Source organism: Nycticebus coucang, chromosome 23, assembly GCF_027406575.1.
Source record: "Nycticebus coucang isolate mNycCou1 chromosome 23, mNycCou1.pri, whole genome shotgun sequence".
In the NCBI taxonomy this organism is placed as follows: domain Eukaryota; kingdom Metazoa; phylum Chordata; class Mammalia; order Primates; family Lorisidae; genus Nycticebus; species Nycticebus coucang.
This window is the reverse complement of record NC_069802.1, coordinates 27961529-27978928: the sequence shown is the minus strand read 5'-3', so window position 1 is coordinate 27978928 and position 17400 is coordinate 27961529. Positions and strand designations below refer to the sequence as shown.

The 17400-nt window shown below is 40.5% G+C and overlaps 1 protein-coding gene across 2 annotated transcripts in view; it reads right to left on the bottom strand.

The window, feature by feature from the left end:
• The window catches only part of ADGRA3 (adhesion G protein-coupled receptor A3), a 105729-nt gene that overhangs the window by 41870 nt on the left and 46459 nt on the right, over window positions 1-17400 (bottom strand). Inside the window, exons 3-6 of one of the 2 annotated variants that reach the window (XM_053577782.1) lie at window positions 13022-13093; window positions 6809-6880; window positions 4136-4207; window positions 1344-1504 (exon numbers count right to left, since the gene is read on the bottom strand). In XM_053577782.1, the coding sequence (XP_053433757.1) occupies window positions 1344-1504; window positions 4136-4207; window positions 6809-6880; window positions 13022-13093 (377 nt within the window). The remainder of the gene's footprint in view (window positions 1-1343; window positions 1505-4135; window positions 4208-6808; window positions 6881-13021; window positions 13094-17400) is intronic. The other variant, XM_053577783.1, reaches the window with a different exon arrangement.

The following is a 17400-nucleotide window of genomic DNA, read 5'->3' as shown; positions in this document are numbered from 1 at the left end:
ATCACTTTTTTAAAAGGGATATATTTCCTTCTAGTGAAAAATAAGACAAAAAGTACATAAATACCTCTGGCTCATTAAAAGCCTTTACATTTTTAGTCCAGCTGTCTAACACAATAATTCTACATTTAGTTAAGTAGTATCCTAAAGAATAGTAGCAAATATGCAAAAAATATACAAAGAAATTTATCGTTCCAATATTCCCAGAGTGAAAAATTAGTAACAAGCTAAATTGACCATAATAGAGTTGTTGTTAAATTACAGTTACGGCTATACAATGGATTGATAGCCACCTATTTTAAATGACAAGAACATAAGGAAAATAAGTTTATATTATTTTAACTTTAAAAAGATTATAAGATACCATTAGAGTTTGATAAAATACAGGAAAAAGGTCCAGAAGATAATATAAAAAGCACTTAACATTAGCTACTTTTGAGGGGTAAGAACATTAAACATGAGCTTTGTTTCTTTGCTCTTAATTCACCGCTTCTTTTCATCAATCTTAGTTTTTATTCAATGAGTATTTTTTACTCATGAAACAATGGTAAATAATAATAATAATCATAAAGACCAATGGAAAGATACGATAGGACTGTTAATTTCCAAACATAAAGACTGAACTGGGATCCATCTCCCTCCATCATTTTAGGACTTTATTTTTGATTTGTCGGGTTTTTGTGGCTTTTCAATTTGTTTTTCATTTAACACATAGCACATGTCATTTCCCTCATGTCTTCAGATAGTCTTTAAAAATCACGATTTTCAACAGTTGCATTCATTGAAAGGATGTGTCACAAGTAACTAAGGCAATACTCTATTTTCAAGGATTTAGGATATGCTTACATATAAAATCCAAAGATTTACATACATAGCTGATCATTTTCGAAGGCTTAACTCCTTAGAATTAGTGTATCTAATTTTATCAAATCTTTAAAGAACACTGACACATATTGCTGAACTATGCATCAAAAAGCCTACACCACTTCACAGTCCTACTAAAAAACACTACGTGTGTATCCTAAGATTTTATTACAATCAACCAATTCCTAATTTGCCAATTGATAGAAAACATGAAGATCTATTTTGTTTTTTAGAGTTGGTTTGCATATAGAAAGGTATTCAGAACCTAGAAACAGATACCTTAAAGACCAATTCAAAAAACAAAAAAGGAAATTCCTTTTTAATCCAGCTGCTTAACTGTTGGCATAAACTAAGTGTTATCAAATCCACGGAGATTACTCCAGTTCCATTCAACGTAAAGAGAACTTTACAGTTTGCCAAGAAAAACACAGTAGCGGGTCAAAACCTGGGAAGCTCTTCCTCCACTTGGGTGTCCCCCTTACCGCACGTCAAGAGCTCTTGCTTCACGCCCGTGACTGGCTGGGCCTGCAGTGACTTGGGATAAACACACCTGGTGTCCCTGACCGTGACGTTCCTCTCCTTCACCCAGCGATGCATCCACAGTATGTTACAGTCACACAAAAGATACTCAGTCTGGAATTCTCTGTTTAACACAGAAATACAAATTAACGGAGCCCAGTGAAGGACATGAAATAGCACCTTTGCTTTCTAGTTTTATGCTTTTCCTGAAAAGCACAATGCCAGCACCCTCGCCAGGCCTGTGGCACGCAGGGGCTGCTACTTTTCCTTTCTGAGAAGCTGATGCTGATGTGTACGCGGAGCCCCGGCCCCAAAGCTGTTCCTCACTGACTCTGGCCTCTGCTTTGCATCAAAGCTGGTGCACAAACAAAGACTGCTCGTCAGATATCCGTCTTCTATACAGCAAGCTCCTGCAGCTCAGGGTGCTGGAACAGGGAACCCCTTCCTTTCTATCAAGTTTCTCCCCATTTATCTTTAAGTGTAGGGCATTACCACTGGATCCTTAAGCATTCCCCCAGCTTTTCAGCATCACTGCCATGTTCTTGGCCTAAATGTCTACAAATGCTGTTGATTTTGGCAGGGAAACAACAACTTAAAGCAATGTAAGACTAAATCCTATGATTATATTCTATATGCCTAACTAGATCCTGAGCTCACCAGGGGTGGGGACTATTTCGGATACTTTTCTGCTATGCATCAAAAGACACCATTATATAATTACAAATTTTAAGAAATAAAGACACAACAAATCAAAAATATCTCCTACTGGCTTGGTACCCATAGCTCAGTGGTTAGGGCGCTGGCCACAAACACTGAGGCTGCTGGGTTTGAATCCAGTCTGGGCCTGCTAAACAATGACAACAGCACACACACACAAAAAAAAAGAATAGCCAGCCATTGTGGCGGGCACCTGTCATCCCAGCTATTTGGGAGGCTGAGGCAAGAGAATCACTTAAGCCCAAGAGTTTGAGGTTGCTGTGAGCTGTGATGCCACAGCACTCTACTGAGGGTGACATACTGAGACTCTGTCTCAAAAAAAAAAAAAAAAAAACAAAGTACAAACAGCAAATGTAACTGTATAGGTTTCTATCATAGTCAGTGTGCTGTTTCAGGGTTTACCTCATTCATTTGGCAGGAATAAAAAGAAAGGGAAGGGGTTGCGATGGATTACAGCAAAGAGAAAATAAATTTAAAAACAATACCAGAAGGATAAACTTCCTGACACTAGCACTGGCAATTTTCCCTCTTTTTTTGGACAAAAATACAACCCACATTCCTGCTATGCAAGACCTCAAAGCCAGATTATCCTTTGCAATCCTTTTTATTTCTCAGACTTCCCAGAAATGGCTGATTTGGGCTCACTAAACATGTCAAAGGAGATGTTCCCGCTCAAAAGCAGCCTTCTGAGTAAGAACAGTGGTGGCGCTAAAAACACAGACCAGGCAGAGTCCCACCCAGTGAGACTCTGCAAGTGCACACAGATGTCTGTGAGTAGGGAGGGAGCTGGGAGCCTGACCTGTTAGCTGAGCCCCAGTGGAAACCCCACAGTGAGACTGAAATGACAGAGATGGGAAAGGAACAGAGAGGGGGGGAGAAGTCAGCATGCAGTGAACAGAGCAAGCTGCCTAAGAATTCCCTGGAAAAGACCATCTCATGGATTGCGTGAAGGACATTTTAAAAACATTGTATTCAATGCAATTCCAATAAAAGTAGTACAACTTAAGTCTGAGCTCTACTAAGTTTTATCTGAAAATAGTTATTTTTTTTTTATTAAATCATAGCTGTGTACATTAATGAGATCATGGGGCACCATACACTGGTTTTATAGACCGTTTGACACATTTTCATCACACTGGTTAACACAGCCTTCCTGGCATTTTCTTAGTTATTATGTTAAGACATTTACATTCTACATTTACTAAGTTTCATATATACCCTTGTCAGATGCACCGCAGGTGTAATGCTACCAATCACCCTCCCTCTGGCCCCCCCCCCTTCCCCTTCGCCCTATTCTTGGGTTATAACTGGGTTATAGCTTTCATGTGAAAGCCATAAATTAGTTTCATAGTAGGGCTGAGTACATTGGATACTTTTTCTTCCATTCTTGAGATACTTTACTAAGAAAAATATGTTCCAGCTCCATCCATGTAAACATGAAAGAGGAAAATAGTTACTTTTAAAAGTAACTCTTATGCAATTTAGCAGTTAAGAAAACGTTATTAAACAAAAAACGGACTCTAAAGCTATAGAGAACTGTGCGAATTAAGATCTTACACTGGTTTCACAAAGCAGCCATTCTAAATAACATCCCTGGAAATGTCAGTAATGAACTGTGAATTTGATTTGGAGCTGGGGCTTACAAGATAAAACTTAACCTCTAAAGTATAAAGTATTCTTACTACACATTCCTCATATGAAGGGATATTTTATACTTTAGGATTTTATTAGTAGAACTACAAAACATTTTCTGATTTGAAATCAAAGTCAAAGAGAAACAGTTACTAATTTATTTACCCTAAATACAGATTATAGTATTTTAAGGAGAAAATAGTTATCCTATTCTGAAAAGCATTATTAAGGTTTAATGAATGTTTCTCCAGGTGAATGGTGGCTCTCAAGTGAGATTCTAGTTTTTGCAAATGGACAAAACTTTCCCCATGAAGTCCTCCAGACCATATAATAAATGTTGTTGTTTTTTTTAATTTTCAAAAGCAAAGTTAAGACAATCAAACCAGGAGAAAAAGTTCTTACTTACAAAGACCGTAATGAGCCAAGATAATCAAAAGTTCCTTGAGATAATGAAGAAAACAAATTCCCTGAAAGGTTTCTGAAAAAAAAAAAAAAGAAAAGACTTTCACAAAAAAAAAAAAAAAAGAACATTCCTATTGGGCATGGTGTCTGGTGCACACTGTAAGAATCATAGAAGAAAATGTCGGAAAAACTATTACAGATATTGGGCTAATCAAAGAATTCATGAAGACCTCAAAGGCAATCACAGCAGCAACGAAAATCAATAAATGGAACCTGATCAAATTAAAAAGCTTCTATGCAGCCACGAACATAGTCTAAGAGCAAATAGACAACCCACAGAACGGGAGGAAATATTCGCATGCTATACATCTGACAAAGGGCTGATAATCAGAATCCACTAAGAACTAAAACAAATTAGTAAGAAACAACCAAACAACCTCATTAAAAGTGGGCAAAAGGCATAAAACAGACACTTTTCAAATGAAGAAATACTAATAGCCAACAAACTCATGGAAAAAATGCTCAATATCTCTCATCATTAAGGAAGCAGAAATCAAAACCACAAAGAGATATTCCCTAAGTCCAATGAGAATGGCTCATATTTAAAAAGTCCCCAAACAACAGAAGTTGGTAGAGATGCAGAGAGAACAGAACTCTCATACGCTATTGGTGGGACTACCAACTTTATGGAAAACTGTATGAAGATATTTCAAAGAACTTAAAGTAGACCTATCATTTGATCCAGCAATCCCCCTGCTGGGTATATATCCGAAAGAAAAAAAAAGGTCATTTTATAAAAAGGACACCTACACTCAAACGTATAAAGCAACACAATTCTCAATCGCAAAGATGTGGAAACATCCAAGGAGCCACCAAAAAGTGAATGGATTAATAAAATGTAGCATCTGCATACCATGGAGTACTACTTGGCCATAAGAAAAAATGGGGATGGGGAGGTGCCTGTGGCTCAAAGGAATAGGACACCGACCCCATATGCCAGAGGTGGCGGGTTCAAACCCAGCCCCGACCAAGAACTGCAAAAAAAAAAAAAAAATGGTGATCTAGCATCTTTTTGGACAACCAGAGGGAACTGGAAACCGTCCTTCTAAGTAAAATATCACAAGAATGCAAAAACAAACACAGGTATTCAATACCAAAGTGCAACTAATCAATCACCATTTAGAGGTAAATCTCAATGAACATCAAACTGAGAGGAGGAGGGGTTGGGTGAATTCATACCTATTGAGTACAGTGTACAACACCTGGGGGAAAGGCACACTTACGTGTACAACTTTGATTCGATCTGAACAAAAATAAAGTTTGTAAACAAAACATCTGTACCCTCTAACCTTCTGAAAAATTTTTAAAGAGCACTGAAATAAAATGCTTGCAATCCAGTTACAAAAGAAATAAAATTGCCGCTTGAATTTAATTCAAATTGCCGCTTGAATTTAATTCAAATTGCCATTTGAATTAAAATGCCACTGATTGAACTGATTTCAAGCCTTTGTAAAGCTGTATACCAATCAATCTTTTATTTAAGAAAAAAAATTAGGCCACATAGCTTTCCCCCCAAAATGGAAGGACACACCAAAAAACAACTACAAGTTTCCTAAGAAGTGGGAGCAATTTGTTCTACTGTAAAAATTGATATTTCTTCCCTTACTGTAAGGATGGAATAATTTCGCTGTTTAAGCCTCTATTTTTTAAAAGGTAATTTGAATGAAATACAAGAAACACTCTAAAAAGCTATCAGGAGAAATAACCAAGAACAGACAACTCTTATCCTAGACCTTCTGCTCTGAATTTGGCATTTCACATTGAACCCTCTTCCCGAACGGCTCATCTCTAAAAGGCGATTTTGTGCCATTTTCCCACACAAATGTCTTTCAGTAGCCTCCTACTGTTAAATCAGATCTAAGCCTCTGTCTTTCAAATATTCTAAAAGAAAGCTCCATGACAGATAACCCGCCTAAAAACAAAATAAAAACATCCTTTATAGCATATCCAGAGTTCTTCTACATTTTTCTTATACATAAATTATAACAGAGATAAAGATAATTTAAATACTAATTAATTAATACAACTTTGAGGTACTATGAATCCTACTTATAGATAAAAAAACAGAAAAGCTCAGAAAATTGACACCCCAAATCACAGGGTCAGAGGCAAAATTCAAAAGGTTATTTTACTGCAGGTCCATTGGGAAACCCTTTACAAACTGGTCTTTTCTCCTTTCTACCTACAAGCACCAATGGTTCTTTTCTTGTCTATCAATGCAGAGCTTTACAAATCTTAGAGACCATCAGCTCAGATGTCACCTCTTCCAAGAAATTTTCCTACACTAGCAACACTTTCTATCATCCCTAGGCATGAACGTGAACATTCTCACATAATGCATGTACTACATTGCGTGTGTGTGTGAGTGTGTGTGTGCAGGTGTGCCCAGCATGGGCGTGAGCATGGGTGTCCATGAGTGTGGTGTGGTAATGTACCCTTATATTCTGAGAACATTATATTTCCTTCATTAAACTGAGACCCCTAGTGCCTTACTCTTTTTAAGGCCCCTACAACATTTGCTACTTGAATTAAACATATCCTAGGTGTATTCATAAATATGTGGCTACCGGTTCAAATGCTCGCTTCTCTTTTGATAGGAAAGAGATGACGTACTTACAGCCTAATCAGATTGGTAAGTCCTCGAAATATGTCTGCATTCAGACATCCTATTCGATTGTTCGTCAGATCCCTAAGAAGAAGGGAGGGAAAAATGTGTCTTCAATTAGTTCTCTTGGTTAATGAAGGTCTCATACATTGAATATTCAAGAACAGCATGCAGGTTCACATCAGATCTTTTTTTTAGAGCATCTTTGAGAGATGTACCTACCTTAAGTGAGATTAGGACAATAGTGACAAAGAAGATGATCTTTGCTTTCCTTTAACTTCTGCACACAAAGACTAAATGCTCTTTAATTATAGTGCCCTCTATATTTCAAGCATTTACTCATGTGATATTACTCAGGATAAAACAGGAGTAGTAAACATGAGATTCAATGTGATGACATTGAGTGGGTGCAGAACTGAGCCCAATCTCACTTCAAATAACAGACAAGGGAAGAAAATACCTACTATGACAGTGACGGGACGTTTATTTCCTCAAGAACCTCTGAATCATAATCCTTACTTCCTCCATTCCTTATATACTCATGAGTTTTGACCGTAAAGAAAAAACAACGAAGTGAGCCTTTACTTGACCAACCTATCATTTAGTTTCTAAGTCAAATTACTTTAACAATATCTATGTTATGGCCCAGTTATTTTTTTCATCCATTTCTAATTTCTATTTTCCATGCTATGTTGCTTTCTGAATATTTTTTTCGTATCCACAGTCAATGAATTTTTTTCCTTTTTACCTATATAAAGTTTTACTTGGTATTTTATTTCTATCTTTCTTCACTTACTTTGCTTTGCACCAAAGACGATGAGTGCAATGTTATTATTTTACATTTAATCAGAGACATGCACTAGTTTATATGTAAAAACTTTACATTGGGACATAACAATTGACAGTTTCTGTAACTTTCCACTGGGACGGCATAACTTCCATCATTGTTCATCAATGGACTCGGTAAACCTATGCAAGAAAACCCTAAAACAATGAATCTTAATGCTCTGTAAACCAAACCTTCAAAAATGTTTTTATCATATAATTTCTTCAATATCCATGTAAGTCTCTACCATGAAGAAATATATATTCTTTGATTCACACTTAAGAAGTTATTCCTTTAAAAAGCAATTTGTACCACACTAATACTAATACTAATGTATTATTAGTGTGACCAGAAATGATTAAGAGTATAACATTTGAATCAGGAACATACTCATTTAGTTTTCCCCTGAATATTTCAAAAGCCACCCAAGAGGGTTAATTTCAGGTGCCAAGTGGCCTGGATTAAGGTACGCCTAGATGGCTGGGGAAGCTTTGTGTCTGGGCCTTCTAAGAGGGTGTTTCCAGGGGAGACTGTGGGTGAGTCAGTGGATGGAGAAGGGGCACCAGCGAATCGGCTGGGGGCCCCATTGGAACAAACAGGCAAAGGTAAATACTTGTCTGCTCTCTCTCCCTCCTGGAATGATGTCTCTGCTCCTCCTGCCCTTAGACATCAGACGCCAGGTTCTTTGGCTTTTGGAGTATGGCACTTGCACCCATGGCGTTCCAGGGGCTCATGGGCCTTCAGTCTTAGACTGTGGGCTGCACCATTGGCTTTCCTGGTTTGGAAGCTTCCAGACTTGGATTGTGTCATGCTAAAGGATTCTCTGGTCCTCTCGCTTGCAGATGGTCTACCATGGGACTCTGCCCCTCTGTGATCATACAAGCCAATTTCCCTGCATAAATCCCCTCTCACACAGCCCCCAGGGTCTCTCTCTGTGGAGAGCCCTGACTAATGCACCACCTTAACCAACCCTAGAATTTGATGATTTACTAGCAGTGTCTTCCCTTTCCAATGACAACTTTTGATAAAAGAATCTTAAGCAATATAAACCTTTATCTGTGCTTGCTGTTTTGCAGCTCCTAAGCATGTAATTGTATAGGACTTTTTTTTTTAATTCCAGTTAATTTTCTTTTTATTTCGCAGTTTTATTGTTTACAAAAATTAGGTATCTTGTTGCTTAAATAAGCATATCTGGGCTGTGTTCATAATATTATCTTGTCTCAATTCTGAGCTTTAACTGGTATAATTACCATCGATTCTCTGAGAAACAATTTCATTACAGCTATACCTTCTTCGAATAGTATTTAGATACTGATAATGGCTTTTGATTTGGATTGAGAATCAGCTTAAAGTGGTTGACAAAGCAAAAGAAAAATGATAGGTCTGGGTTTCACTCACTTCTGATAGTTTATTCTGCAGAAAGCCACTTAATCTTCCTGAGACAAATTATCTATAAACTAAAGGCAAAGGCACGGTACAATTACAAAACCAGTTCATGTGTGGCTGTTGAGTGAGAGGCCCAACTGAATTGGGCGATTTAAGGCGCTCTAAGAAAAACGTGTCTGTATCTACAAAGCAACTGGAAAACACTACTATTGCTAAATATCTTCATATCCTATTGAGTTGGCATAGAGGACTCCTTTAGCTTATACGTTGTGCACCGTAAGTTAATTACAAGTCATCTGCTTGGAATTAAGAATGTATTTTCTAGTGGGAAGAATATTATAAATGGCAATTACCTTCCCAGGCAAGAACACAAGAGACTACTTAATGTGTAAGGCAATGAAAAACTGCTAAGGCAATGCCTGGTACAATATCAGTAATTAAATTAAATGCGACTAAACAAGAATTTTTTTCTAAAACATTCTGTATGGCAGTACTTGAGAAATTATTTTCTGAAAGATAAAGAATTAGATGGAGAACCTAACATAGTCTTCGGTATCTAAAACATCCTGATAAAACTGCTTTATGTGAACAGTCAAGTTCACCTTTCTTTTAGCATAGAGGGATTATCAGTATTCATCTTTTTATCACCTAAAGGCTGTGAATACAGGGTTGTGGAACAGAAAGGGAGGAGATACGAAGTCTTCCTGTCTCACAGTACGACATCACAGTTCTCCTCCCTGAAGAAAAGAAAGGTTGGAGGAAAAACTAGAATTCTGAGAACTTCTCAAATGTTAGCATGAGAACTCATAGCAGGGATGGTTGAAACAAAGATCATTAGGCCCCAGCCCCAGAGCTTCTGATAGGGTAGGCCTAGCCCCTTCACTTGTGCTTCCAACTTGAGGACTCATGTTCAAAGTCGTAGGTATGAACTGACTCTGGCATGGACAGATGCAGAAAGAAGGTGGCCTACTGGCACAGTCCAGCTCACCTGTCATGCCGCTGCCCCCTGCACTCTCCAGGGACTCTGTGTCTGCAGATGTGGCCTGTCTGTGGACACACGCCACACCCCTGCCTGCGTCTGCCTGGCTGAGTGCTAAGAACTTCCAAGACTCTAACTACTGCTTGTCTCTGTGTAACTGGATTCTGATCCACGTCCAGGCTCGAGTTTGGAGTATGTGATCCCACTAGACTGCACACTCCTCAGGGGGTCCTGGTTTACCTTTGTGTCTCTGGAGCCTGGCTCACTGTTGAGTCCGCAGGATGGAAATGCACGGACACCAGATGAGCCTCACCTCTCCGATGACGCGGCTCTACCTGGCTGTTAGCACCTTGCTGCGCTGCAAAGCTGCTGCATAATGCCCACGCCTTTCCAACACCTGTCACCCTTACTAGAACTCCCATGTCCAGTACCACCCACCTCACACCTGCCAGCTTGTCTGACTTATTTCATTACAAAGCATTAACCAGATAATAATGAAGTGCAGTGGAAAAGAAGAAAACTGACTAGCAATATGATCTTCTCCAGACATCCCTGAACCCCCACAGAGTAGAGGCAAAGATGAAAAACACAATGCATCCCCTTACCCTGAACAAAAACTCGGGGAACAAAAGTCTCTATCCAAGGCTCTGATCGAAATTCTGAATAACTTTACAAGAGGCAGAGAAAGCCCGTTCACTCCTACCATTCATAATCTTACAGAATTCTGAACCTTCCGACTTCCCCAAGAGAGAAATAGGGAAAGAGTGACAGATGGTTAGAGACAAGATAATTTCACCTGCAGAATAAGAAAAAATTCTACAAGAGCATGGCCAACTGGTACAATTGGATCTGATTTAGACCTGTTGATTTTGAATGACAGAATAATAGATGCAAAATGTCAAAAGTATTAGGATGGAAGTTAGTACTGAAGCCATGGCATGATTAAACTGAGAGCAACCAGACTCATTTTTATTACACGAACACAATGGAAAACCAGTAAGGCAGGAAAAAGTACCTGTGTACCTTGTGAGGGGAAAAGAAAAAAATACCCTACAAATGTAAATAAGAACCCAAAAATATAAGAGGCAGGGCAAAAGGGTGACAGGACAATGGAAGCCATGGAGCTGGTCCCCCTATCTTGTGTCCCTGGTCTGTCTAGACGTAAACGCTTTCTCCTTATCACCAGCACGAACATTCTGAAACACAAATCAAATCATGTTTACCCCATATTCAAAAAATTCTGATAGCCCTTTATTGCCTAAAGAACAGATCGAAGTTTTAACATAGCAAGTCTTTAAGAGCCTAGTCCCTGACCAGCTTTACCTCCCAATATCCTTGTCCCCCTGCTACTTTATGTTCTCACCAAAGAACGAAACTACTGCCCCCATACAGTGCAGGAAGGGTGGGAAAGACTCTTTCCATATTCCTGCACGCCTGTTCCTACTCTGCTAGGAAGGCCTGTTCTGCTGTTCTTCAATACAAATTCATTCCTCAGGAGTGAGTTCAAATCTAAACGCTGATGGCTCTCAGGTTGGCTGTCCCTTCTCAGCTGGTCCCTCTTTCCCCTGGCAGATCATTATCGTTATTAATATTATAATTATTATTTACTTGTTATAGCATGTGTACACATATTAGTGTGTATTTGCTTAACAACTAAAGGGTAGAACAAGACCCCAAAATATCCTATGTTGGCTTAAGGATTATTTTGAGCTGATGCCATTGGAAAGAATCAAATACGAGAAAGACTCTCTGCCTTCCCCTATTTGCTAAAAGCAGCATATAAATTTACAAAAGTGTCCCTCCCCTGTGTACCAGTAGAGGACTTTAGACCCTTACCAGCCTAGAGAGGGCACGCGGGGACTCTTCATAAACATAACTAACAAGACTGTCTCTACCACCAGCTTCTCATTCATTTGCCTTCCCATGATTTGCTGCACCAGGAAGATCAAGGTCCTTTTCCTTTGTCTTGTCGCTTCCCTAAAAATGCATTTGTTTCTTATTGAAAATACTCTTTAAGTTGTCATTCTAAACTGCGTCTTTAAGTTACTCTTGAGAGTTTTTTTTTTTTTTTTTTTTTTTTGTAGAGACAGAGTCTCACTGTACCGCCCTCGGGTAGAGTGCTGTGGCGTCACACGGCTCACAGCAACCTCCAACTCCTGGGCTTACGTGATTCTCTTGCCTCAGCCTCCCGAGCAGCTGGGACTACAGGCGCCCGCCACAACGCCCGGCTATTTTTTTTTTTTGTTGCAGTTTGGCCGGGGCTGGGTTTGAACCCGCCACCCTTGGTATATGGGGCCGGCGCCCTACTCACTGAGCCACAGGCGCCGCCCACTCTTGAGAGTTTTCATAACTATAAAATATAATTTTACTGAACTTCTGTTTGTTTTTCTCTTGTTTGTCTTTTATCATAGAGATCCACACCAAGAAGTTCAAAGAGCAGAGAGAAAAATTAGTTTTCCTCCCTGACACTATTTCCCCCCCCCCCCATTCTATGAGATCTTCCAGAGAAGCGTTCAATGGATGTCTTAGAAAGAATAAAGGATGGAGCAACTTGAGGACAGAGTGTGCTGAGACAGCAGGGTAATAGCAAAAACAGCTTAAAGAGGAGGGGAGAGGAATTATTCAGCTACAGAAGTAATAAAAACTGGTCTTTGGGTTTTGAAATAATAATATGACTTTAAATCATTAATATAAAAGGTGCCTTAATTTATATGGCATCTATAACACATACAATTTAAATGGATTCATAACTTGAAAATCATCCAAAGATTATATCCACTGGCAAAGCCAGCATGGTAATGAATTTGTTAGCGTAAGAGGGACACAGCCATCTATCACCAAACAGATCAAGTGACCGTGCAAATTAACCATCATGTCAGCTACTTACATTAAATATTGTGTCTGTTTCTCTATCAGGGAAGAAATAATTCTCTAAAAATTATTGAATGTCCATTTTTTATCATGCTAATGTAAGTTAACAGTGACCCATAACAGGAAGAGTTCAAACTCACAAGCGATTAATTCAGACACTTACAATCTCTTCAGGGATGACAGGCCCCAGAAGGCACCTGGATCTATACTACTGATAAGATTATTGCGAAGGTCCCTGTTAAAAACAAAATAAAATCCAAGTCAGTCATATGTCAACACCGTAACAAACATGTAGGCACACTATACGTACTTGATATACAAAAAACAATGTTACAATAATGGGAAGAAACCAAAGCCAAAAGGTTAAGCCAACAATCACCCCAACAGTAACTGAGAAATTGGGCTCCAAAGCATTTTTCTTTTGTCACTATAAAAATAAAAGCACATGTCATAAAACATGTATCTGTCCTAATAGTTTTCATTGTTATCCCTAAAGGACAGTCATATACATTATTTTTACAATTTCATCAATAGGCCGTACTTTGGGTATCAAAGTAAGTCGGTGACTATTATATTTGTGATAAGCATCACTAAATCGGATTTTTTTTTTTAACTATCTTCAAGAATATACACTCTAAAACTCATGCCATTTGGTTTTTCATTTTCTTTTCTTCCCTGGCCGCCTTTGGTCAGGTTTTCTATAAAGTGATGATATAAAATAAGAATGCTGTAAGTTATAATTTAAAGCTGAAAACAAAGATGTACAAGCCCCACACCTCCTAGCCTCTGACAGCAGTCACAAGTATCCTTCTCCAGCGCGCTGGCATGTCCAGGTCTAGACACAAGCCTTGGGGAACAGCAGTGAATGTCACAGCCACATCCCTCCACCACGTGGCTCTGGGTGGCAAGCATAGGCTACAGCTCTCCTCCTGGTCCCTGGGCACGGCTGCAGAGTGTCTGGTGACCCCATACAAGGGTGTGGCTCCACAGTGAGGTGACAGTCAGACATAGTCCACTTCCCCAGACCCCATTCCTGCCAGTGGCTTCAACTGGGCCCTACGGTGGCCCTGTCAGGACTCACGTATAACCTTGTCTATGAAGTCAGCGTGGCCTCTGGTCATCCCTCGGGAGCCTGGTACCAGCCAGTGAACACAAACTCCTCCAGCTTTCCCTCCCCTGGCAACCTGGCCCTTTTTCCACACAGCAACATCAAAGTTCCCTTGCCCTCTTCATCCCTGGCTTAGGGACATGGAAACGCAGCAGAGGAATTCTCAATACCAGGCGGGACAGCAGGGGCCTCCGGCTTCCTTAGTGTCTTACTTCAATTGAGATTTAAAAGGTCTTCCTGGAAGCCTCTGCTAGGGACACTGAAGTGACCTGTGTCTGGGATCTGTAATAACTTATCCTTCCTTCTGGGCGTTCTAGCCCCTGCCCAGGCTAGAATTACTTGGAGAAAAATCCTCACTTTGTTTTTCAAATCACTTGACTTAGGAACATCAAGTGTGTCCCTTCTCCACCTGTAATTCAAAAAAGGACTCTGAAGAAGTCTCGTCAGTGAGCCCAGATCTGCAGGTTTCTTCCATTCAATTTTATTGTTTCACCAGCTATAAATCCTAACTACTGTATGGCCTGGCTCATAACATGTGATTTTTTTTTTTTTTTTTTTTTTTGCAATTTTTGGCGGAGGCTGGTCTTAAATCCACCACCTCCAGCATATGGGGCCGACGCTCTACTCCTTTGAAGCACAGGACCACCATAACATGTGATTTTGTTGTTATCATTGTTGTTGTTCTAATGGTTTATTCTATCAATGTAGCAAAAGTTACAACATTCGACTTAGTTTCTGAACATGTTTCTTAGAAATTTCAAAAAAAATCCCGTTGTGGTTGGCCCTTTGCTCACCAGTGTCCGTGGGCCTTCACTCTTCACCTGCAATAAGGACAGTGTCGTTGAAGTGTCACTGACCCCATGGCTTCCCATAATGAGAGACTGATTAGAAATTGTCAAGGCCCTGCTCTGGATGCACAATCCTGAGAGCACGGGGCCCTAGTGAACCCTATCCTACCTATCCTTTGGTTTCATTCCCATTCTAACACAAAACATCCTCCAGGAGCTAGGGTTATGGTTGTAATTCCACAGCCTCCCCCATCGGAGCCAGATTTTTCTGAATAAAACTCAACCCTTCCCAATACCACCCCCAGGACATCACAATACTTTTTTGAAAAGGAAAAAAGTATTAAGCATAGATATAAAATCTATGCCCTGATTAGCATCACCAAATACTTCACTGATCAGAATTTAGATAATTTCACATCCCACAAGAAGAAAACAGCTTTATCGATGTTGATAACTACCCCAACTTTGGGGGTGGTTTATACTTTAGCCTGTAAGACACTTTCTAAATAAAGTAAATGAAAACATCTGGAAAAGGCAGGAAGCTTCAACAAATACATTTAGACAAACTAAACTGTCTGACTTAAGTCAGTAATCCGACCCTTCTCTGTGGACGTCTAATAGCTTTTAAGTTTTCCTCTTAACTTGGAGTAAAAAAGATGGTCCTCAAGGTAGCAATTTCAACACAAGGGGGAAAATCACACAGAGAATAATAGGTTCACTGCTGTGAACACCGTGGCTCCAGCATCCCCATCTCCAGGTTCCTTCGTCAGGGCCTATAAGGCCAATGATGCCCACACTGACAGGTAGCAATGTTAAGCTAGTGCTGGGTCCTTCAACTTACAACTCTCCTCACGCAGGCTCCCTTCTGGTCACCGGAGTCACCCAGAGGTCAGAGGTAAAGGCGTAAATGGCTGTAGTCTTCTTTCCCTCCTTGAGGAAAGGAAGTAGGGGAACATCCCAGCTTCTAAGGCCTGGGCTTCTACTAACTCCCCACAGTCCCCAGTGCCACCTGCCTGCACCAGACACTGCTTCTCACTGTCCAGCTCCACCCACAGAGCTTCTGGGACACCTCCCAAGCAAATCTCCTCAATGGAAACTTCATCTCAGGATCTGCTTCTGGGAAAATGCAGCCTCAGATATATTAGCCTGGGAAAGTGGATCTGCCAGCACCCAGGCCGAGTGTTGACACCCGGTACAGAGACCTAAGGAAACTCTGGCCATGCCATTTGGAGGCAAACAGCGGAAAGAGACAGACCAGAGCCGTTTAAAACCTCAAAACGTCTAGGGTGGGTGGAGGTGCACCCCTAAATGTGGCAATGACGTTTGCTGTCAATTATTTACTGCTTCCATTTTCATGATTTTGTTTTTGTTTTGTATGGCTTCTCTCCCTTGCTCTTCCACATAGGGTGCAGACAGAGCCCTCCGAGTCCCAGCACCATTGCTCTAGCTATGGATCAACCTCACCCTTGTGCAGATTTTTCAAACACTTGGATTTGCTGGGGGTTAGGGGTGAGGGGCAGGGGAATAGATGTTTCCACTGGTCTGATCAGAAGTCAAAGTATGAGCCTAGAACATTAGTGGCCCTCTAATGACAATCTGACAAAGTCCAGCCGTGCCTGAAATCCAGCTCAAACTCTGGGCTCCTCAGTAAATACAGTGAGATGATGTCTGTCATTTAACATCTCATTAAGACCCAATGGTGCCTTCATTGTTTCAGATGAGGAAACTCACGTGCAGGAGGATTAAGTAGTTTGGCCAAGGCCGGGCACAGGGCACAGTGGCTCACACCTCTAATCCTAGCACTTTGGGAGGCTGAGGTGAAAGATCATTTAAGGTCAGAAGTTAGAGACCAGTCTGAGCAGTACCAAGATACCATCTCTACAAAAAAAAAAAAAAATTAGAAGGCTCAGCGCCTGTGGCTCCAGCAGCTAAAGCGCCACCCAAATACACCTGAGCTGGCAGGTTCAAATCCAGCCTGGGTCTGCCAAACAACAATGATGGCTGCAACCAAAAAATAGCCAGGTGATGTGACAGGTGCCTGTAATCCCAGCTACTTAGGAGGCAGAGGCAGGAGAATCGCTTGAGCTCAGGAGTTGGAGGTTGCTGTGAGCTGTGATGCCACAGCACTCTACCCAGGGTGACAGCTTGAGGCTCCGTCTCAAAAAAAAAAAAAAGTGAAAAATTAGCTCGGCACTGTGGTGTGTACCTGTAGTCCCAGCTACTCAGGAGGCTAAGACAAGAGGATCAATTGATCCCAGGAGTTTGACGTTGCAATGAGCTGTGACAATATCATGGCGCTCCAACCTGGGAGACACAGCAAGGCACTGTCTCAAAAAAAAAATTAAAAAAAAAAGGTATTTGTCCAAGTTTTTGATATTAATCAGTGACCACTATTAAGCATTATCTTTCTGAATGACACAGTGGAAAGTTACTACACCCTGGCGTTACCCAGCCTTCCCACCAGGTCTCACAGTCATCAATGTCTCATTCCTCTTCACTGTCATCACCCTCACCCTGGAGGCAGACCACACAGTTCCTGTCTGTGTCTAACTCTCCCTTTCAACCCAATCACCTTCCTGTTGTGGTTAAAACCTCAAAAAGCTACAGTTTCTTCAGAAGAAAGTTCGGCTCTTTGAAGTGACAGAC